This window comes from Streptopelia decaocto (genome assembly GCF_964273445.1).
Source record: "Streptopelia decaocto genome assembly, chromosome: 3".
NCBI classification, from domain to species: Eukaryota; Metazoa; Chordata; class Aves; order Columbiformes; family Columbidae; genus Streptopelia; species Streptopelia decaocto.
Genome location: NC_138656.1, coordinates 53368856 through 53391485, shown reverse-complemented (window position 1 = coordinate 53391485; position 22630 = coordinate 53368856). Strand labels below are relative to the sequence as shown.

Sequence of the window (22630 nt, the reverse complement as noted above, 5' to 3'; positions counted from 1 at the left end):
CTATTTCTGGCAAATGTGATCACTTCTCAGCAGCAGAAATGTTTGTTTGTTTTTCTCCTCACAACAGGTAAATACTTAAAAACTGAACATCTATAAAAGTAGTGCATGGAAGTAAACAGTCAATTTGCATAGGTGTCCTCAGAACCATAGAATCATTTCAGTTGGAGGAGACTCTCAGGATCATCCAGTCCACCCATAACCTAACCTAACTCTAGCAGTAAAACATGTCCATAAGAACCTTGTCTAAATGCCTTTTAAACCCCTCCAGGGATGGTGACTCCACCACTTCCCCGAGCAGCCTGTTCCAATGCCTGGCAACCCCTTCCATGAAGAATTTTTCTGTGAAGAATAAAGGGTTAAAAATCAATTACATCCAAAAGGCTTCAGGTCTCTGATTTTCAGAATGCCCTAGAGCTTTTTAAAATGTATCCAGTATCTTCAGATGGATGAAATTACCTGTTTATATTTTCAAGCTAAAACTTTCAAATTTGGATGTTCAAAAATGGGGTGACAGCATAAAAGCTCCCTATTTGAAGGCAGGTACTTAATTTCAGGTACTGCTAAATAATACTGAATTTCTGGGCTATGCCAGCACTGCAGAGGGATCACAGTTCACCTGGGGTGTGCATGAAGTGCGGAGCACTCCGAGTTAGACGGGATTTACTGCTACGGTCATCGGAAGTTATGGCTGTGTACATGTGGTTCTCCTGGAAATGGTACGAATGAGCTGTGTGGTCAGCTGAAACCACAAATGTTTCCTGCCATTCCTGTCCTGCCAGAGGTGCTGGAGCGGACAGGACTTTTTGTTATCTGGGAGTTGAGGAGCTGGCTTGTTTTGTTCTAACGAGAGTTCGCACTTCCCTGTCCACGTTTCCTTTTCGTCAATGCTATCTCCAGCCGTGGTTTCAGTATTGACCTTTGGTGCTTGTGGTAGTTAAAAAACAAAACAGAACAAAAAACCCCACCTTCCTCTATAATGTTGAGAATAACACTGAATGTGTCACAGTGGAAACATCAGTGTCTTTGCATCGACTTAGCCTGAGGCCTGTTTGAAGGGGAGCTCTTCATACTTTAGGTCCACTGTTCAGAGATTAGAAGCTTAAAAATCAGCTGCTTATAGTAGTTTTCTGTTGGATTCCCTTCTCTGTAAGAACTTAAAAATATGATGAAGGCTCTGTATACTGCTGTAGTCTGTGGATAAGAGGAAGTCAGAGACCTATTTTGTAGTCATGCATTGCAGTTCCTTTAGTTGTCTAGCTCTCCCTAGGCTTGAGGTGGACTTGACGAAAACCTTGTTATGAATGGGGTCTGGTCTTACAGCACCGACAGCGAGAGAGGCTGGGGCCTTGCAACAGAGTCCTTGTGTCAGTCCCATGGACTTCACGCAAGTCGGTAGAAGTAGCAGAAGGATTGTATACAAGCAGTTGGTGTTCTAGCATGTGTGACGTGGTAAGTGGTTTCCCAAAAACATTCGTGATAAGCCTACATTCATCCTGGTGTGTGCTCTGCCTGGTGGCTGTCGGCCTTGCTGATGGCTTCCTGTTTTGCTTTTCTCAAAGATCATGAGTGTGTTTATGAAACATAACCCTGGGTTGTGCTGTGGATGGGTTAGGAAGCTGGCAACATGTAAGTCTTCTTTGTCAAAATCCTGTTTGGGCATAATGCCTTGGTGCGTTTGCTCTTCCTTGGGGATGTGTGCTGCAAGATTTGTTCTATGTAGTCCCAGGCATGGATGGGACAGTGTGTCCCTGGTTCTGGGCTGCCAAGAATCTTTACTCTCAGTAGGTAAAGTTGTACCTGCTTCCTACCACTTGTAAAAAAAACACAAACAAACAAAACCAAACAAAACCCAATCAACAACAACAAAAAAAAAAAACAACAAAACAACCCAACCAACCACAAACCCCACCCAAACAAAACAAAGCACCCCCCCACTAGTTATTTGCACAAGCATTTTTAATTGTGCATGCATTTAAGAAGTTACATTTAAAATTTTCAAGAAGTTCAGAAGCATTTCAGAATCCATTGCTGCTCTTACCTTTGTCCACCTCACCCTCCTATAGCCTGATTTTTTTCACATAAATCTTGTATGTTATTGACAACAGGATTACAGGTTTTGCTCGTAAGCTTCCTGGAGCACAGATAATGTCAATCCTATTGTATCAGTCACATGTTTCATACGTAAGGATAGTATAAGCAATTTGAAAAATGTTAAATTACACTGAGAATTATGTAACTACTTACTACAAAGTAGTAGTTTTGTGTAAAACTCTTGTTCTGGTTATTGCCGTAATATGCTTTTTCTCAGTGAGCAAACCAGTAACACTGTGGTTAAATGCAGTAGCTGTGTTAAAAGGCAGCAGAAAACCTTACTAAGGTTTAGGTCTTCCAAGCATACAACAGATCATTGAAGCTGAAAGGTGGTTCCAAGAGCTTTCTGAAATCTTAAGCTGAACAGCATTAAACTTTTCAACTTGAAACTTGTTTGGGACTTTCTGATTGTAAAAGGTACTTTTTATTATAAGCCCAGTGGAAAACACTTGAGTAATAGCAGTACCTTTTTATATAAAAGGCAGAGGAAAAACAGATCTCTTAGACAAAACCAAGTTGTGATCCTGCTACATCAGATCTTAAGTCGGGATTGTAATTTTCCAAGAAGTAAAAGAAGTTACCGTTGGCTGTACCAGTGAAATCAGTTCTTCTCCCTTCTCCATGTTCTGTGGTCATAAAGTGCTCACTACTGTGGCATAGATTTGGGGAGGGAAGAAAGGTGGTCATTTACGTAAGCCTGTAAAACATACCTCTTCTAAATGTACTGACTCCTTACCAGCCTGAATATAGGATTGCCCATCAATAACTCATCTAACGCTCCAGCAGGACCTCTTTAAGTTAGTGATTTTTTAGGGTGAACACCTGTCCTCAAGTCAAAATTTCCAGTGTCTCCAACAGGGAGAGAATGTCACTGGCAGAAAACGTCTAGACTTTTCCTAATAGTGTGTAAAAATAATATTTAAAACTGGGAGCATAGCTCTTAACTGTGTAATGGTGACTTGTTCTTAGTGAACCAGGAGACTGAATTGAGGGCGTATGGCTTGAGGATCTGACCCAAGCCTGGTAGAAGACAGTAGGGAGATATTCTTGCTCGAGGCAGGATGGGGAATGTATTAGTTCCAGGTAGTATTTAAAATATTCCTGGTAACAGACCTGAATTTGATTAAGCATTTGCTTTATCCTGTTTTCTCCTGGTTAGGGGCTAAAGAATTTTCACTGTCATACTATGGCCACCTACGCTTGTTTGATTTTCCCAGCAGGTGAAGGTTTTCAGATGAGGAAGACGGTAATAACGCCTTTCTGTGGTGCTGATGCAATAAATGACTGTTTCCTTTAGCAAAGCAAATAGCTCACCGGGGTGTGTTGACCAAAACACCTGCGGTGTTCCACACTACCAGTTTCAAGAGAATGTTTTTCCATATGAAAGTCTGACACCATCAGGAAAGTGGTTTTGCACAGGGAGCCTCCTTGAAAGCCATGCTTGGCCCTCTCTGTAGCCTCCAGGAGCTCCATGACAAGGCTGTCTTGCTTTGAGGTTGGTAATGATCCTTTCTGGTGACGATCTAGCTGTTTCACAAACCAGTAAAACCTCAGTCTTCAGCTCAGCATAGGAACATCCATTAGTGGCGGCATCTTCCTCTCTGGGCGTCTTCCCCCACTGCAGCCCTTTCCCTCTTGAACATGACAATACCATTGAGAAGCAGTAAATCTTTGCACTGGGAAAACACAGCATGCTTGTCAGCGCAAAGGAGCACAGCAGAGAAAGGAAATGTCTGTGAAACCACAGCCTTGGGCACTCAAATGCTTATCTGTGCTGGTGAGCAAAGGGGTTTGAGCCCATCTGAAGAATTAAATATGATCCTTTCTTTCGCATGGTCTTCTGTCTCTCAACTAGTCTCGCCTAAGTAAAGGCCCGTAACAGATTTTAGGAATTGGGTAAGGGTCTTCCTGGCTGACTATGATTTGAATAACGTTGAAGTCTTCTGTTCATGGCTTTTTACAGTAGATGGGTTTAGTCATTTCATTACAAATGAAAGAAGAGTGCAAAATTCTCTTACCTGATTTTCTTCTCATTTCTTTATATAAGCTCTGGTTTTTGTTTTTTTTTTTTCTTTCTTATTTATGTAGTTAAAAAAAGAAAAGGTTTTACTAAGAAGTAGGAGTTAAAACGATACTATGCAATGTGGTGTGCTCTGCTCTGTTTCTTCCTTGCATTATAAATAACACAGCAACTTTCTGTTTCCTTTCCAATAATACTACTCTGCGGTGGTCTTGTGATGAGGCATGTGGCATTCTGCAAGCTCAAATGGAGCGAAGAGGATCCTTCTTCTCCAGGGACATGGAGTCAAAGGCTCTGGATGTTCTCGTATAGCTGTTCAGGGCAGCGGAAAGTTAACACGTTTCTTTAGCTGTGACCTTAGGGGACACTTTCCTATTTCTGCAGCCACTAACCTGCCCATCCAGATCTTTGTGGATTTGAGGAAGTTCTTTGCCAGAGGCAAGACAGCTGAGGCGATACGCTGTCCTTCCATCCCGTGACTGCCTGGGCACCGCTCTAGAGCAGCAGGGCTGGCTGGGCCGCAAAGGGTTCCTGGGAGCCTGGGCACAAAGCAAAGGCACAACCGTCCCACTGGCACTGGCTGGCAAGCAGTGGCGAGGCTTGCTTAGCAGTAGCCATGCTTTGGATTAAACAGGGTGCCACCACAAAGGGTTTGTCCACCCTGCTTCCTCCCACAAGGTATGCAAGTCATGGGGAATTTCTGGCCGGGAAAGGGCAGCCCTGCTGTGTTCTGTCACCTTGAGACAGTGGCAGAGGTGCTCTCCTGCCCCAGCAGGGTACCCCCACATCCATGGACCCTGGGCAGTGGGCACTGTGCCTGCAGAGCTGTTCCAGAGGTTAACCCCACCTCAAGTCTCCAAACCTTCCTGCTGCCTAAAAGTGGAACTGGGGCATATGTTTGTTTGCAGCAAGGTAAGGCACAAGCAGAGGAAAACCTCAGGTTTCTGTGGGGAGGCGTCTGTCGGTCCTTGCTGGGAAAGGACTGTGTGTCTCTGAAGTCTTTCAGTTGAGGCATCAGTAGGTTAGGGGGTTTGGTTTGGCTTTTGATATTTTACTATGGCCTCTCAGAGCAGGTTCCCTCAGATGTGGAGTTGTTTGAATGAGGCTTTGCAATATCAAGTGCTAAGCAAAATGTTGATCTTTTAAAAATATTTTTTCCATGTGTTCCTGAAGGTCAGAACTGTGCCAGACACAGGGGGAATGAGGCTGAAATAACTTGGTAAAGCATCCCCAGTGGAAAACTTTTCACTCGCCCCAGAATTCATATGCCATTTTCTTATAGCCCAGTGTTGCGGATCCCTGACAGAGTGGGTTTGACTAATCTTTGCCTGTGACTCAGAACGGAGATGTGTTGTGAACTTATTTTTTCTTTTTTTTTTTTTTTTTCCTTTTGAAAAATTGAAGTGAAAGTTTATAAACCTATAGAGTTAAATGAGAGCTCAACCAGCCAAATGAGGAAGTAAAACCTTCCTATAGAGTGAGCTCTAACCTGCTCACTGCACTTGTTTGCTCTCAGTTGACATCAGCCTTGCCATAAAGCCTCTAAGTACAGGCTGACGACTTCCTTGTGAGCCTGGTACTGCTCTGATTCCAGCTTCTGGCTCATGAATGGTGCGACGGTGTTGCTGGGGCACAGAAATTGCAGCGGTCAGGTAAGTTGCAGAGCCGGGGGGCTACTTCTGGGCACGGCTCACTCTCTGGGGTGATTGTCTCTGCTGGTTTTAACAAATGCAACAGGAAAGGCGGGGAAGAAAAAGGCAAATCTCTTTCTAGTCATAAAGACAACAAATGACTAGTCTTGTTATTAAGAGTTTATGTGCATGTCTAATTTGCAAAGGTAAAAATTCTTATTTTTCCGAATACAGAGCAGCCCGTTTTCTTTCAGAGGAACAGCTCATGGAAGGGATCAAATGGGCTGGCAGGCTGAGGTGGTTTGTGGTGGGATTCTCAGGGGCAGAGGAGGAAGAAGAGGTGGCCCAGACCAAAGGTGTAAGGGGGAACACAGACATGGCAGGGAGCTGTTGCTGCATTCCTGGTGTTCCTCAGTGTGCACGCCTAGTTTAGAGAAGACCCGAATCTTCTCTGCCTTGACCAATGCCAGGTCCAGCTGGGGCTGTGACCTCTCTGTGCCTGCTTGGGCAGGATGGGGCTTTGGTGGAGGCTTTGAGGAGCCTCAGCTCCTTCTGAGTCAAGCTGGTCCTTATTTGGTTCTGTGGCCTGAGGCAGCTGGTGGTGCTGCTCAAACACACCCCTGCGGCGAACCTGGTCCTGCTCTGGCTGTTTGCAAGTGAAGCAGATATCTGGCAGAAGGACTAGGCAAAATCCATTCTTCAAAGCTGTTCAAGCTGAAGAATTATAATATAACAGCCAATATTTTTTAAAAAATTTCTACAAAAATCTCAAAATATTATTTTCTAATTTTCCAAATCTGTCAAAAGATAAAAGACCTTAACAGGTCTCTCAATTTTTTAGTCAAAGGTAATTTTTTAAACAGCTAAATTGTTAAGATTAAAATAGAATTTTGGAAATGTCACTGAAGCGGGTCCTGCTCTGTGTGTGCATGTGTGTATGCAAGAGGGGGCACAACACTGCCAACAGGGAGAGGTACTTTTTAAGCTAGAACATAGGATGGGCACACAACCACCTGTGGATAAATTTAACCAGGAAATGAGAAGATTTTGGGTCTCAGTGGAGGGAAAAAAAGAGCAACTTCCCAGTTGTGTCTCCTGAGGTGAGGGGGGAAAGCGGCAGGAGGAAATCTAAGTAGTTTGAAAACAAAGGTCATAAAGTTTATAAGTGGGATTTCACAACCTGTGATAGCAAAAGCTGAACTCTGTGATGCACAATTTATCCTCTTGTCATATGTTTTTGTGCTGGTTATAAGCATGCAAGTGACCTGTTGGACTTGGGCGCGCTACTGACTGTTTACTAATGTGTAAGCTAGTGATTGTATTATCCTTTAATTCTCTCTTTAGAAGGGTGACCTCAGTGTTGACTGTGACCAAGGCTTTTATCTCAGGGTTTCAAACTTTCCTATCTGTAGTGAAAACGCTGCAGTCACCATATTACTACTTTTTAATGTTTGTCCAAACTACAGCAGAAACCCAGTGGTTAACTTTGCAGAACTACCATGTTTCTGGTGATGGCTGATACTACATCATATCAACCCCTGGCAGCAACCCAGAGCTCAGTGTCTCCCACGCGTTGCCCCAGCTCACTGAGCCGAAGGGTGTACAAAAGGATCAGGCTTTGCAAAACGCTGCCGCTGTGTGCCAGGGTGCCAAGGGTGCAGATGCTGCCACAGGCTCGGGGCTTCCTGGGATGGAGCCATGAAGGTGATGTGGTGAGCAGCCTTCATCCAGCTTGTGCTCACCTGTGCTGCTGCTGGCGGGGGCTGCGAGGTCTGTGCCGTAAGACGGATGTGGCCTCTGCACCCTCTGCAGCTGGAAAGCTGCCTGCTAAAATTCTGGATTCAATTGAGCCTACTTTCTGATGAAATCCAGGAGAAACATACGCACAACACAATGTGATGCTAATGTGAAAAAATGATCTGATATACCTATTTTTTAAAAAGCGTCAGAGTAGATAGAAGTACCATTTTAAAAAATAATAGTGATGGCTATTAAAATACGTGTTCAATATTTTATTTTCAACCTGAGGACTGATAGCAATGGAAGTTTTTCATTTACAATAATTTATTGAAACAACCTAGACATAAAAAAAAAAATCAAGTAGTATATGTTAAGAGTTTGGAACCACTGACCACATACCTGGAAGCAGGGTTTGCTCCAGCCCGGCTCTGACAGATTCAGCTGTATTTGAGTATGAAGGTACATTACTGGATTTCAGTTCAGAGGGTAGCTATTTCAAAGATGAGAAATCATTTCAGTAATGAAAAAGCAGGCAAATTCCTTTTTGTCTTCAATCCATGAATTAAAAACAAGGATTAGATGTAAAAACTGTTGAACGTGTGGATTGCACTGTGAGGAAAAACAGTCATGTCCACCGGCTAAAATAAGCAATGTTTTGGTTTAGCTGGGAAAATGCACATGACAACTGCTTTCCCCTTATGTATATGACATACTTACGGTGTTTTTTATGCTACTGATGCTATTTGTCACTTTTAAGAGAGTGCCAGATTTCTTCCACAGAAGAATACCTGAAAGGTATAAGGCTACATAGAGCAGTAAATATCAAAGCTGCATGAGGTGGGGTTATTAACTGATTATCATGTTTTCCTGCTGAACTAATCAGTCTTAAATTAACTGAACCCAACATGGATTTCTTCGCCATAGCCCAGGGAGTCCTTAATGTCTTGGGGAGAAGCTGCACTCGTTCCTCTCCTGTCTCCAGTCCGTCCTGCTTTCCTCCAGATGGTTTTGGCTTCTGAGCTGCTGGAGCAGGCCAGCACTGGGCAGGGCCGAGAAGGGGAGCCAGTGGGTGCGATGTGGTTATGGCTCTGGGCTCGTCATGAAGGAAGTTACTTGGTCAGTTAATTCTGCGTCATTTGCTGACCACGGTTAGTGGAGGGAAGAGGCCGCCCTTACGTCCTACACGTGGGCAGATGAATCACTCCCAGCTTTTATGCAGGTAGTACCAATAATTGCAGAGATGTGGTGAGAGAAGCTTTGGTGCAAGCACACCAACAGTGACTGAAGATGTTTGGCTTGAAGGATGAGTAGTGACTGTGTCTGTCCTGCCCTTGTCACAGCTGGTGGGCTGGAGCAGCTCTGGGTACGCCTGTGTATGCTGCCCATCACTATCATTTACTGTGTGGACCAGAAATGTAAATAGTGCTTTTCTGGAGAAGTTTAAAGTAACTTTTCCGCTACTTCTGCATACTCATTTATGAATTATCAGTTTCTCTTGACAATAAATATAAGTGAAATTGAAACCACTTTTCAGATTGCCTGATTTCCAACCACTGCCCTGAGCACTTTCAAAAAACAAGCTGCTTCTTTGAATGTAAAAGCCCCCACTGAAATAGCAAATAACAGGAAAAGAGTAAGTCAGGCATCAATGGAACAGATGAGTGACAGAATTTTATAAGGTGTATGTCTGTGAATATACATGTGGACACATATTAAGAAAGGCAAAACTATAAAAAAAGTTCAGAGTTCCCATCTACTTTGCGAATGACATTTTTCCTTAAATCACTCAATGAAATTTTCTACACTTGTTAAGTTGCTATGGCATCTGAGCTCATCCAACAATATTTGACAGATTTTTATCTGTGGCTCACAAACCACACTGAGCAAATTGAAAATCCCCGGTTACACTGTCATTTATATCATTTCCTGTGAGATAAGTTTGAAGAACAAACTTAACGCATACAGTGTTTCTGTGTACGGGCAGGGTTGCATAGCTCATGAAGCAGGATGACACTTGTCTGACATAATGCCTGGACAGTGACAAACACTGCACGGGACACTCCAGTGCTTTTATAAATAAGAGCGGACCAGAAAAATGCTTTAACGCTGAGAGAAGACTGGATGGTCTCTTCAGAGAGAAGACAGCTGATCAGACAGTCTCTTTGCTGTGTGCTAGGCAAATAACTGAGATTGCACGTTCTTCTTTAATGCTTGAATTTTGTTGTTTCTAATCTTTCCCTCACCTAAAGCTGATGCCTGTTGGATGAGGCTGGGAAGACAGGAGCACCAGGTTTAAAGGAACCTAAATGCCTGCTAAGATGGCACTGGCCAGTTCACTTTCTAGCAAGCCAGTGCTTCCACGCCCCAGAAAAGTTCCTACAGCAGGGGTGGAAGTGCATCAGAGCAAGCTGGATTTTTTCTGCAAGCTGGGCTATGGCAAGCAGGACATTTGCAAAGTGTTGGAGAACCTGGGCCAAGAGGCCCTGGAGGACGATGTGCTGAAAGAGCTGATTCGGATGGGGAGCAAACCTCAAGCTCTGGAGAGCCAGGCTCAGCCTTCCCCGCTAAAACTTGTTGCCCGTGGCTCCTGTAGCACTTCACCAGGATTGAAATGGCTTGGGGAAGATGAAGGTGATTCTTCCGATCATTTGAGACCCATTGTGATCGATGGCAGCAATGTTGCAATGAGGTAAGCTCTGTTTCCTCAAAGGGATATATCTTTCTCTAAAGATTTTGAGTTTTACAGCTGGTGTTCTGAAATATGTTTTTATTCAGGTGAGAGGTGCTTTGGTGTATTTGATGTATAAAGTATGAACGACCCCTTATTCCCGTTCTTTGGCTGAGGCACAGCTTCTAGGGACCTGCTGTATCTATGCTCATAAATGCGCACGCTCAGTGCGATCACCGGCTTGCTCGGCACGTTGGCTTTCCACAAGCCACCAGCGAGCTCACTGCTGCGTACGGCAGCGTGATCCCACAGCTCGCTCTCTCTTTCTGCTCGCTGTTCATCTTTACGAGCCTTTTCAAATGGGTACCTATCTGTATGCTGACATATTTCCAGGAAAGACTGATGACCAGATAGACAGAACAGCCCAACTAGCCTAAGGAGGAGGGGGAAAATAAAAATGGGTGGCTGTGGTTCCTAACAACATCACAGCTGCGCTGTTTGGATTTGCAAGTAAGCCCCAACAATGTTCCCAGATTGCATATTTTTGTCAGTTTTCAGTTTGGCTTCATTTTTTATGGAAGTATCAGGGAATTTATAGTTGACTTGTACTGAATAGTCTCTTTTCCTCCTTAATTAATTCTGCTTCTGGAAAATGTCACAGCAACCCATTCTGGCCTATTACATTTCCTAAGCAGTGCCATTACACTGTGAAACCACTCTTGCTGGTGGGGAACCTGGCGCATCCACGTAGATGGGAAGTCCAAGGACAGTTGTGGCTTGGTCTCTGTTTACCTGAGCAACACGAACAGCCAGAGGCCCCAGCAGTCGAGAGCCCAGGACACTCTGGTGATTCACCGTTTTTCCCTGTTCACTCCTCTTCCTCCTCAGCATGGCCAAGCCCGTCCTTGCAGGTTGGGACAGGGCAGAGGAGGCCTTCCTTCTTCCCTTGGCTTTGGTGTGAGGTGAGATGAAAGCACATCCCCTCTGGCTGGAGGGCAAAGGGGACAAGCACACCCACCCAGAGCAACTGGAGACTAAGCAAATTATGCCATCTTCTGGATGAAGGGAGAAATCCCATCTGAAAATGAGGGTTCCTTGGTCAGCGCAGTGAGAAATAGACAACAATGCAAAATTGGTCAGCCTTGGCTGGGCCATGAGCTCGATACCCAGATGTTAGGATCTTCTGTCCCCATTTACATTGTCACCCAAGACCCTCCTTAGGATGTCCTTCTTGCCTCTCTGCAAAATAAATAAACATCCATTCAGACAGAGCAGCTGAGCTGAGCATCTGCCCTTTCATTGCGTTAGGGGTGATACTCACCCTGACTGGCAATGTGCTTCTTTCTCCTGGCACAACCTTGTCCTCGCCAATTTACCAGGGCTTTTTTTAGAGCAGGTAGGGGTGGACAGGCAGAGAACAACATTGTTTCTAAGATGGCAGAAGATGCACCCTTGCCACCGAGCAGGAGGCCCAGAGTAGGTTGGTGGCTAATGAGATAATGCATGTTTTGAGACTGGAGTACTCTGGGAGAGCTTCAAGATCATCCCACTGTGCCAGCCCATGCACGGGAGCTTGCTAGACAGAGCTTATTTAAAGCAAATGTCATTAAAGGTATGTGCAGCATATAGCTTGAGCTACCATGTCATATTGCTTTCCTAGACCACATGCCCACCTAAATGGGTTTTCAAGAAACAACATGTGCTTCTAGCCTGTGAAATTTATATATTTTTGTATAATAATTTCCAAAATATGAGTCCAAGACATGCAGGGAGAAGGTAAGGTTTTAAAGTCCTGCTCCATTGCATGACAGACATTGGTGTTCAGTAATGTTGACACTGCAGCACACCATGCATGTACATGCTATTTTAGGTGCATGTTCCCCAGATTGGGCTGTAGCAATGTAGCAGCAACTGGATTAAGTGATAACGCTAAGAAACAATTCCAGCTGCCTCTTCTTGCTCATTCTGCTTGTCCTTTTGGCCGAATTGCTTGTGCTTCAGTGCTTTACCTTCTGTGCCGGGGCTACATCAAGAATTACTTTCCTAAAGCTGACAAGGTTGTGTACATGAGTAGTCAATGTTAAAGCAGGCTGTTGTTGAACTTTGTTTGAGTTGTGGTATTAAAGATGTACCTAGGCTTCCTTTTAGATCCAGTTATATGAAAAAGTCACCTGCACTTCCAATTCACCTGTCCATCCAGGTGACTTTATACCTACCCCGGGTAGGTCACACAGTATCACAGTATGTTTGGGATTGGAAGGGACCTCAAAAGATCATCTAGTCCAATCCCCCTGCTGGAGCAGGAACGCCTAGGTGAGGTCACACAGGAACATGTCCAGGCGGGTTTTGAATGTCTCCAGAGAAGGAGACTCCACAACCTCCCTGGGCAGCCTGTTCCAGTGCTCTGTCACCCTCACTGAGAAGAAGTTTCTTCTCAAATTTAAGTGGAACCTCTTGTGTTCCAGCTTGATCCCATTACCCCTTGTCCTATCATTGTTTGCCCTGTCCTTTAAAACTGAACAGTTACTCTAGAATGGAGATTAGATGCACTGAGCACTTCAGACCATTCATTATTGGGGGGTGTTTTTTGTTTTGTTTTGGTTGGTTTGTTTGTTTCTTTTTCAAAGACTGCCTATTGCCTGTGTAGCTATTAATAAACAGCTGGGTTTCTTCCTTCAAACTGCTCTATTTTTCATTTGTAGTCACCATTTCAGGACTGAAACTTTTATTAGGTGCAAGATGGAGCTTTGATTACGAGGCTGATGTAGACAAAACCTAGATTTGAATTCCTGGGGGATGGTAGGGAGAGAGCCTTTTAAGATGGTGGCATCATCCTTGACTGGTCCATCACTGCAGGCAGGTATAGTAACTGAGAGAGTCGTTTACAAGGATGTTTTGCAGAGATGAAAACCTGAGTGAGACTGTGGTGACATTATCCAGAAAGCTCAAAGTACAAAGATAAGGTTTCTGTAGAAAATTTGGATTTTTTTTTTTAGGACTTTGTGTAGAGTTTATTTTTGTTTCCTTGTGCAGAGGTAGTTAAATTACCACCCTTTACACATGCATCACATTGTTACTAGTGTTAGATAGGGGAATGACAAGCAGTAAGAACTTTCAATAAAGGGGGGGACAAACTTAGGGAGGATATCACCCCAATTGTTTTTCTTGAAGTTGTGTTCTCTGTGTTGCCTGCATGTTGATAATTCTCCTGAACCCACCTCGCCTGCATCCTCTACAGCACGCATCCTAGGTCTTTCCTACTTCTCTTTGCAATGAAGACAAAATCCACCAACTAGGGCAAGATAAAGATGGGCCTGAGGTGCCTGTGGCCATCTCCAGTGAAGCCCTGGTGTCCTGGGTTAGGTTCTCCATGTTTTCCATCCTGCCTCTAACAGTTTTCCTTCCCTCATAGTTCCACTCCTGTTCCCAAAAGAGGTCAGCAGCAGGATCACCTGTGATCACACTTGCAGAAGCTTCAGATGTTACAATCCCTAGTGTCACTGTTACCACAGAAGAAAGTGCCCACATTTTATTTCTCATAGGAGAGCCTTGTGGGTTTCTGCTTGTGCTGGAAGAAACTCTGACTCCTCAAACCATTATCAGACAAGACATGTGAAGGGCCTGACACAGCCTAAGGTCTTGCTGGTACTTTACAGACCCAAGTTCATCCAGATAGAGGCAGAAGGCTTGGCTAACAGGCAGGTCATACCGATGGTAGATAGGATACCTCAGTTTTCAAACATCCAAACTGCTTCAGATAACAAGCTTCCGGTTTCACTGGAGGAGGTGTTCGGTCTGTCCAACCAGGCCACCCTACCAGGTTGCTTTCTTGGAAAATGATGAATGACACAAAAGTTGTTTGGTTTGCCTTTTCATTTCTGGCTCGGTTAAAGAGGACTCTAGCTTCTTGAAAGCTTTTCCTCACCATCCTCTTCCTTTCTTTTTTTATAGTCATGGAAACAAAGAAGTATTCTCCTGCTGGGGGATCCAGCTGGCAGTGGATTGGTTTCGAGAAAGGGGACACACATACATCAAGGTTTTTGTCCCACTCTGGCGAAAGGAGCCTCCTCGACAAGACAGTCCAATTTCAGGTAGGTCACTGTCTTGGCCATAATTTGGCAACCCTTAGGTGCATTTTGGAGACAGGAGGCATGAAGAGTCCAGTATGGTTTTGCCCTGTAAGGATAAACACAGTGGAAGTTGTGTATCAAGTTTCCATCATTTAAATTAGTCATTAATTAATTGCCACACACTCCTGGCTAGCAGCTATTATAAAACTGCATACAAGGCTTTGTTACACTGCTTTGAGCCTTCTGCTTTAGAAACACAAGTTACTGCCAGCTGAGTTAAAGAAAATGAGATTGTCAGCTCACAAGTCTGCAGAGCTTTTAAGGCTGGTCAGGAGACGATGATATTATTTCACATATTATCCAAAGGTGGCCGTATCTGAAGTGTTCACTACTGCATAACTGTTATCTGCTAGCCTTTTACTCTAATACAGGAACTACACCGGTTCCTCTTGCAGGAGAAGGAAATGCACCATCTGAAGTCTGTGGAGGGTGGTGAGATTTAGTTCGTGTGGAAATAGATCAGCCAGATTTGTGCCAGCAGCTTGGCATCTGCAGCGGTTGGGGGTCTGCCTTTCTGTGTAGCAGGAATGACAAGAAGCCAGAGTGTCCTCAAGGGCAGCAAAGATGTTTTTTGTTTATTTTACCAGGCACATTTTATCTCCCATTAACACTCATGGTTATGAGCCTTCTAGCATCTAGTGGGATAAAAGGGAACTACAGGGGTTCAGCGTATCTCTGGTGTGGAATATCCTTCTATGGATAAGACCTAAAAAATTTTTAAAAGTATCTCAAATGTTATGATTAGATGCTTTTGTAAAAGACCTAATTCTCCACTTGCCAAATAACCACCCGATATCAGTGCATCTGAAAGTCACACCACTGTAAGTTGTCTGAAGAATATGATTGAGACTTGGTCTTTATTAATAGTTTGTTGTGGGTTTTGTTTGTTTGTTTTCCCCTTATGTTTCTGCCAACCACCCCACCAGATCAGCACATTCTTGAAGAGCTTGAAAAGCAATCGATCCTTGTGTACACCCCATGCCGAAAAGTGAAAGGCAAGAGGGTAGTTTGCTACGATGATCGCTACATAGTGAAAGTTGCTTATGAGAAAGATGGAGTAATTGTTTCTAATGACCATTACCGGGATCTCCAGAATGAAAACCCTGAGTGGAAGTGGTTTATTGAGCAGCGACTACTCATGTACTCTTTTGTCAGTAACAGGTAAGAGACAGCTGTTGCTAAGCAGTCTTTAATTTAAACATTATATCAGCTCCAGCATTAAAGCACCACCCATCAGTGTCAGAGTACATGATCCTTTTTCTGAAGAGGATTTACCACAATTTCTCTTATCTCATTTCTTCAGTTCCAGCTCCCTCAGCTTTGGTCTTAAACCCCTCATGTCACTCTTCAATGAACTTCTCAGTTTGAAAGGCAATATTAGTGACCGCTTTGCTTCTTTCCAATCCAAACTGAAATGTTAACCCAAGGCCTGGTAGCCTTTCATTTCTGTTTCATAGCAGGATAACAGAATTAGATCAGTGAGAGGAGGCTCACTAGCTGGCAGTATTTTTAATTCTGCTACAAGGCAGAACAGCCCCCTTTCTAATAGCTTTTCTAATAGTAACTTTCTAGAACAGATGCCACATCAGATGGAGGCACTCTCGGTGGGTCAGGATGGAGACTCGGCTCTCCCACCACCAAGACTGGGTGTGATTGCTTGGCACAGTTTCCCTGTAATGCTGTTCACAGAAATGCAGTTGCCGAACATCAATATACTGTATTTCTCAAAGCTCCAGTCCATTATCTCCAGCTACCACCAGGCTTCTTCCCCAGTTACTAATGGGTTACAAATATTTATATGATATTTTCCTTCCTATTTCGTAGGTCTTTTCAGAACCCTTTCCTCAGAAAGCCTAGCTGTTACTCTGAAGCTCATTTGAATAGTTTCAGTGGAACCTCCTTGCATAACTTTGGGAACCTCTCAAAAACCACAGCCTGAAGTTGGAGGTTTCAGTCCCATTATGCAGCTGAACAAATTCTTGGTGGTGCCCGGGTGGGTGCAGAGGGACAAATTCCCTTCCCCACTTGCCTGTGACTCCCTTCATCTGACAGAGACTTGTTCCACGGGTGGGTGTTGTACAGATTCATTTGCAAACCAGTCTAGAGATGCTAATCAGTTTTCTTCCTGAAACATCACATTCAGGCACTGGCATAGGAGAATAAACAGTTTTATCTGAAGCATTTTTGAGGGCCTTGTAGCAGGAAACCTTCACTGAACCCTTAAAGAAGGCTGGTCTTGTTTATCACACCAAATGCACGATCAGCTGTAGCTCTGAACTAACCACTGGCTTTTTAAATCTCATTCTCCTACAAGTATTTAGTAAGAGAAAAGTGAGCTTGCTGTGGAAGGGAGCTGCCGGTGAGGATGGCAGGGCTGGGACCACAGGAGAGTTTGCTGCTGCTTCGGAGAAAAGGGAAGTGATGGATGGGGCTGCCAGCTGGCCAGAGCTATACCAAGCCACCGTGTATTCCCAGTTGCTTTAAGTTATCAGGAAAAAACAACTACATGAAGCTGAAGTATTGGCTTGGCAGGCAGGAAGGCACGTTGTCTAGTAGCGCAGCCTGAAGGCTGGGCTACAAAAGGAGCACAAGGATTTTCTTCCCTAAGCTTGTGCCACAAGCTGTGATGGCACTTTAGCTCCAAAAGCTTGAGGTATTTTTGTTACCCCTGTGACTTTTTCCTTTTTCAGGTTTATGCCTCCTGATGATCCATTAGGCCGGCATGGACCCACTCTTAGTAACTTCCTCAGCAAAAAACCAGTGCTTCCTGAACCAAAATGGCAGCCTTGCCCCTATGGTGGGTGTCTCTCTGTGCTTCCTCCTGCCCCTTGCTTCCTCATGGCACTGTCCTTTGGCTAAGGGCAAGCGTTGTTGCCATGTACTGCCCATACACCTCATTGTGTGGTAGAGTTTTTGGCCAGGGTGGTGCTTTTTTCCCCTCTTGCTTAAGTGGCTTCAGCCTCAGCAGCAGTTTCTGGCTTCTCCATCCTCACCTGGGCACAGCACCCAAAGCAGGCACCGTGGATGTACTGACCCCACCAGCCTGCACACACTTTTCACACTGCAGGGTGGGCTTCCATTACAGCACTCGGGAAAAGCCATCCAAATTCTCTTCCCCCCCAAAACCAGCTTTCCAGTAATGTGGAGGTTTCTCAGAAGTAAACCTCTATACCGTCTTTTTTAAAGCAACCCTTCGTAACAGTAGGTCTCCCAGCCCACTGAGTGCAGCAATTGGAACATGAACGAATTTCAGACACTTTCAAAATAGCAGACACTTCCTTTCCCTGCTGCTTCACCCTGCTATTTAGGTCAGCAATATTTAAATCTAGGGTCAAAAGTACTGAATTGGAAAATAGCACTTCCCATCTTCACTGTTTGTCCTCACCCCACCTGTGCAAATGCACAGTGTTGGGGAAAAGTGATGAGTACGTTAATTGACGTTGGTGCTAGTGACAACCTCTTGTTTGATTTGTGATTCTTTCAGGTAAAAAATGCACCTATGGGAACAAATGCAAATTTTACCACCCAGAGAGACCACATCAAGCTCAGCTCTCAGTTGCTGATGAGCTCAGGGCCAAAACAAAGGTTCCGTTAAACCCGGGGAAAGAGGAGGAGCAGCGTAACCACTCACCGTACAGGACTGGGGGGGAGCCTGCACCACCTGATGTCTGCACAGAGACGCTGCGAAAAGCCAACGGCTACGCAGGGGCTTCCTGCTACCCAGGGTGGTCCCAGGGGAGCCGTCCTGAGCAGCTGTCTGCCACTTGGGCTGGTGGCCCCAGCAGCGGCCTGGGGCCAGACCAGCAGTTGCTGCAACCAGAGCTGCTGAGACACCAGCCACTCCTGGAGAAGATGTCAGCGCTGTCCATCAGCGACGACACTTACAGTTACAATCGGTCAATACGTACCTCTCAAGACAGAGAGGTAATGGACAGTCCTCATCACTGCAGTGACCTCAGGCACAACCCGTACTCATTTCATCACCCCCATAGCTCGGACCACACCTGCCCTTTCCAGCAAACAGTGCTCCCGCCTGTGCAGGGCGGGATGTGCCCAGAGCACAGCTGGCCTCAGGAGTGCTGCGCCGTGCACGGGGTGGGTCAGAGGAGCCGCTACATCCCTGCTGGTGCTCAGCACAAACAGGCCCTGGACATGCAGCACCATGTTTTGCCACAGTCTGCAGCTCATCCCCCTGACGTGCCGCACTTGTACAGCGAGCATCAGCTGCAGCAGCAGCAGCGCTTCCCCAGCCAGCCCCCTCGGCAGCCCTTTCTGTTAGACTCCAGCAACAAGCTGGGCTTCTTCCAGAAAGCCCATGCTTACCCCCATGCCTCTTACAGTGACTACTGGCCCACCCCAGCTGCAAGGCCACCTTCTGTCCAGCAAGCAAACATCCACAGGGAGCTGTGCTCCCTTTTCCCTTATGGTGAGGTGAACCACATCATGGCTTTGTACCCTGATATCAAGGATATTGCTAGCTTGACTTTACTGATTCAAAGACACAGAAACTTGTGAAGCCTCCAGATCAAACTTTTCCCAACAAGCACAAATCCTGGGGCACAAAGCTAAGGCATAATGAAGTGCTATTGAAAGGCTTGATGGCAAGGGCTATAGCTGTTCCAGGAGTCAAAGGCTAAGCATCAACCAACTATGTTTCATGGGGCATCAGGTCAAGACAAAGGCCCCTGCTCACTGCAGAGGGATCTCATTCACCTCCCATGGAAATGAATGGGAGGACTAAGGGGAACTGGTCTGTCAGCATTTGAACCTCACCAGTAAACTGTTTTTTTAGGATGGTGTAGATCTTCATTGATGCCTTGAAACACTAGACACATTTTTATAGTCTTAACCTACTGTTCAACTACCATAAAAAAAACACGAGCTCCATGGGTCCCAGAGTCCCTGTGACTACTTCATAAGCTGGCACATAAAAGTAATTTGGCCTGTTTCTCTAACCTGTGCTCTCTGCTAGAAGGCATCTTTGGATACATATTATTATCTTCTAGCTTTCAAAAACACATCTTGTGTTTGTTTATAAACCAATGCTCTGAACCCACAGAATGGCCAGCAGAATTGGTGGAGATACTCCAGAGCACTTGAAGGTAGATGCAGGTACGTTTCTCGGGGATCACACATAATATTGCCTCAGTCATCTTTAATAGTAAGACCAGTTGTTCTGTGAGTACCCAGGCCCCTGAGCTGGAAGACAGGGATGGGGAGCAGAATGAAGCCCCAATAATCCAAGGGGAAATGGCTGGCAACCTGCTACACCACTTAGATACACACAAGTCTAGGGGACTGGATGGGATCCACCCAACGGTTCTGAGGGAGCTGATGGGGTGGTCACTAATCCACTTTCAATTATTAACAGTCCTGGCTACCTGGGGAGGTCCCAGTTGACTGGAAGCTGGCAAAAGTGACACCCATCTGCCAGAAGGAGGATCTGGTAACAAGCAATAGGACAAGAGAAAATGGCCTCAAGTTGTGTCAGGAGAGGTTCAGATGGGATATTAGAAAATATTTCTTCACCAGAAGGGTTGTCAGGCATTGGAACAGGCTGCCCAGAGAAGTGGTTGAGTCACCATCCCTGGACATATAGATGTGGTGGTGGTGCTTGGCAACATGGTTTAGTGGTGAACTTGGCATGCTCAGGTAACAGCTGGACTTGATCTTAAAGGTCTTTTCCAACCTAAACAATTCTATGATTCCATGTATGTAAATCAGAGAAGTCATCTTCAGTGTAAGTCCTGATGTGGACTGAGGGTTCACAGTTGTTTTTGAATTAACAGAGGTAATACCAAGACAGGAGAAAAAAAAAAAAATTGTTGGCTTAACCTTTAACTACCAAATGTGGTCCCATAATGCAATTATACAGCTGTTTTATGAAGACAAACATCTAAACTATGTTCTCTTTGGACATGTTTGTTTTTCAGTAAGCTGTAAAGCTGCTAATCACTGCATTATTCCACTGAATTCTTCAGTTTAGAATTCCAATATTAAGCTTGATCCTGAAAGTTTTTGGCATTACACCAAAGTTTAAATACGTTAATATGACGTGCTTTTAAAATGTTTTAATATATTATTAGATGGTCTAGACCACTTTATGCTCTGAATAATGTAGTGGTGGGTTTTATTTTATTAATTTTATTTTATTTTTTTTTCCCATTCCTCTTAGCACTGCTGCTTCATCTAGTCCAATGTTAAGGTGGGTTTTACAAACTCTCTGGCCCTACAATATCTCTGTTAGGTTCTTCTCTAAAGTGCAATCAGTGATGTTGGTCCCAGGCAGGAATTAAACATGGTCCTCACTGACAGCTCTGAATTCTCTTGCTTTCAAAAAGGTGGCTAAGAAGTAATAATTTACCTTTAGTGACATTATCACGTGATGCATATTTGAAAGTGGTAATAGTCTGACCTTTTCCATTCTAGAAACTGCCAACAGCTCTTCTTTGGTGGTGGTGTTTAAAGAATCTTCCAGAAATAAGTATACTGTATCAATTCAATCGCTTATGGCTACGTGGCTGGCTCCAAGAAATTCTAATTTGGAGGTTGAAGTTATTATTTACCTTCACAGAACATGATGATAGTTTTTTCCACATGCCATGAATTTTCCACTAATTATAGTCATAAAATATATAACTGAATTACCAGAATGGCTTATAAATTTATCCACTGCATATTACATAAAGATTAGAAATGTCATTAAAATGAAACTATGGAATAAACGCCCTGTGAAATGCTTTGAAAAGTACTTGAGTTCATCAGCCACCATTAGTCGTGCTGAAATATGCCACACACCACACTTTAAACATTTAAGTGACCTGAGACATTTCAAGGATTAAATGCCTATATTGTGCTTATGCAAGGCCAGGCTCATTGGTTTGCCTAACAGCCTCTACTGGAGCTTTCTCAACTACAGCTGTACACATACATACTGCTGTACACATGTATACACACAGAGGAAATGCAACACGGGGTGGAAAAACACCTTCTGCATACTCAAACAGAGCAAGTCCCAAATGACAGCATTCAGAAAATATACACACAGTACTGGAGCAGGATATAACCATACACGCCAACATTTATTTTTGTGTCTGGAATGTATGTTACATATTTCAATATAGAAAGCATTTAAAATCCACAGGAAAATTGGCATGCTGCCTTTATGTAGTGGCCCTCGTCTTGCTGGAGACATGCGCATAAGCTTTTTTCATTTTTGAGGATGCACAGGAATTTGGTGGCTGTTCAAAAATCTTCTCTTGATGTCTAATAAATTATTTTTCTTCCATTTCTGTCTTATTTACTGGGGAAATCTTTCAGTGAAATACATAGAATGCATGTTCTGCTGAGAAAGTGTCTGAGAAAATAAATCAGACTTCGGCTTTGAACAGAACTTGATTCCTCTTGGCTCTTCTGCTCAGCAGCGGGTTTTTTCTCAGCGGGCTGTTGCTGGCAGGGCAGCGGGGCAGCCGCGCTGTCACCGCTGTGTCACCGCCTGCTCCACAGGAGCCCACCCAGAGCACAGGCTGTGTCGAAATTTCCCCCAGCACAAGCATCTGGGGCTCAGGGCTCTCTGCTGCTGAGCCTTTTGCACTTTCCAAGGCTGCAGGGGTTTATTTTTTTCAGCTTTGTCAGCTCCTGAGTTAAGGGAAGGGGCTGCTGACAGAAAGGAGCAGGCAGGTTTTGCATGGGCAGGGTGGGAGACTGTTCCTATTTGGTATCTCTGCTGAGATGCATTCAAGTCCAACTCTTGCTGCAAAGTTGAAAATGAATACATAAGTCTCAAGAGGCTTGGGAAGCCCTTGATGTTCTTTTCTAGAAGAGCCTTGACAACCAAAAAGGAGTGGACTGAAGCAATGGGAGCAATCCTCCAGGAGACAGGTTGCTTTCCTAAGGAGATTTACAGAGTTGCTGAATTCATTTTAAGATTAAAAATTAATAATAATTTGAAAAAGTCATAAAAGAGACTCCCCTTCTCTAGTCTCACCCTTTCCCAGAAAGTTAGGAGGCCATAAACACCCTCCTTTGTGAGGGGCTAGGGAAACTAGATATAAATCTTTCACTTAAAAGCCTGGGGTGGAAGCCACCCCTGCATCAGCTCCTCAGCATAAAACGTGGGAAAGAAGGTGGTCCTTTGCACCCAAGGCAGTCACCTTTGCACCTGGGCAGCTCACCTCCCACCTCTTCTTAAATACAGAAGTCTATCCCTTGCAGAACACTGATGACAAGCCTACTATTTTGCTGAGCTTAGATACCATAAAAATTAATGCCATAAGACAGCCTATGAAGTAGATAAACTTGCTCTGTATTAAACACTTGTATTTGCCAACTATTATGAGAAGTTTTGCTA

General features: G+C 44.4%; 1 protein-coding gene across 1 annotated transcript; it reads left to right on the top strand.

Annotated features, from left to right (window-relative positions):
- Positions 1 to 9788: 9788 nt before the first annotated feature.
- Positions 9789 to 19564, top strand: ZC3H12D (zinc finger CCCH-type containing 12D; the record flags this gene model as incomplete). Its single annotated transcript, XM_082049418.1, has 5 exons — positions 9789 to 10171; positions 14102 to 14241; positions 15207 to 15441; positions 16971 to 17077; positions 17765 to 19564. The coding sequence occupies 5 exons, from the start codon at positions 9789 to 9791 to the stop codon at positions 18793 to 18795; spliced, it is 1896 nt and encodes a 631-aa protein (XP_081905544.1). The 3' UTR covers positions 18796 to 19564.
- Between the last annotated feature and the right edge of the window lie 3066 nt (positions 19565 to 22630).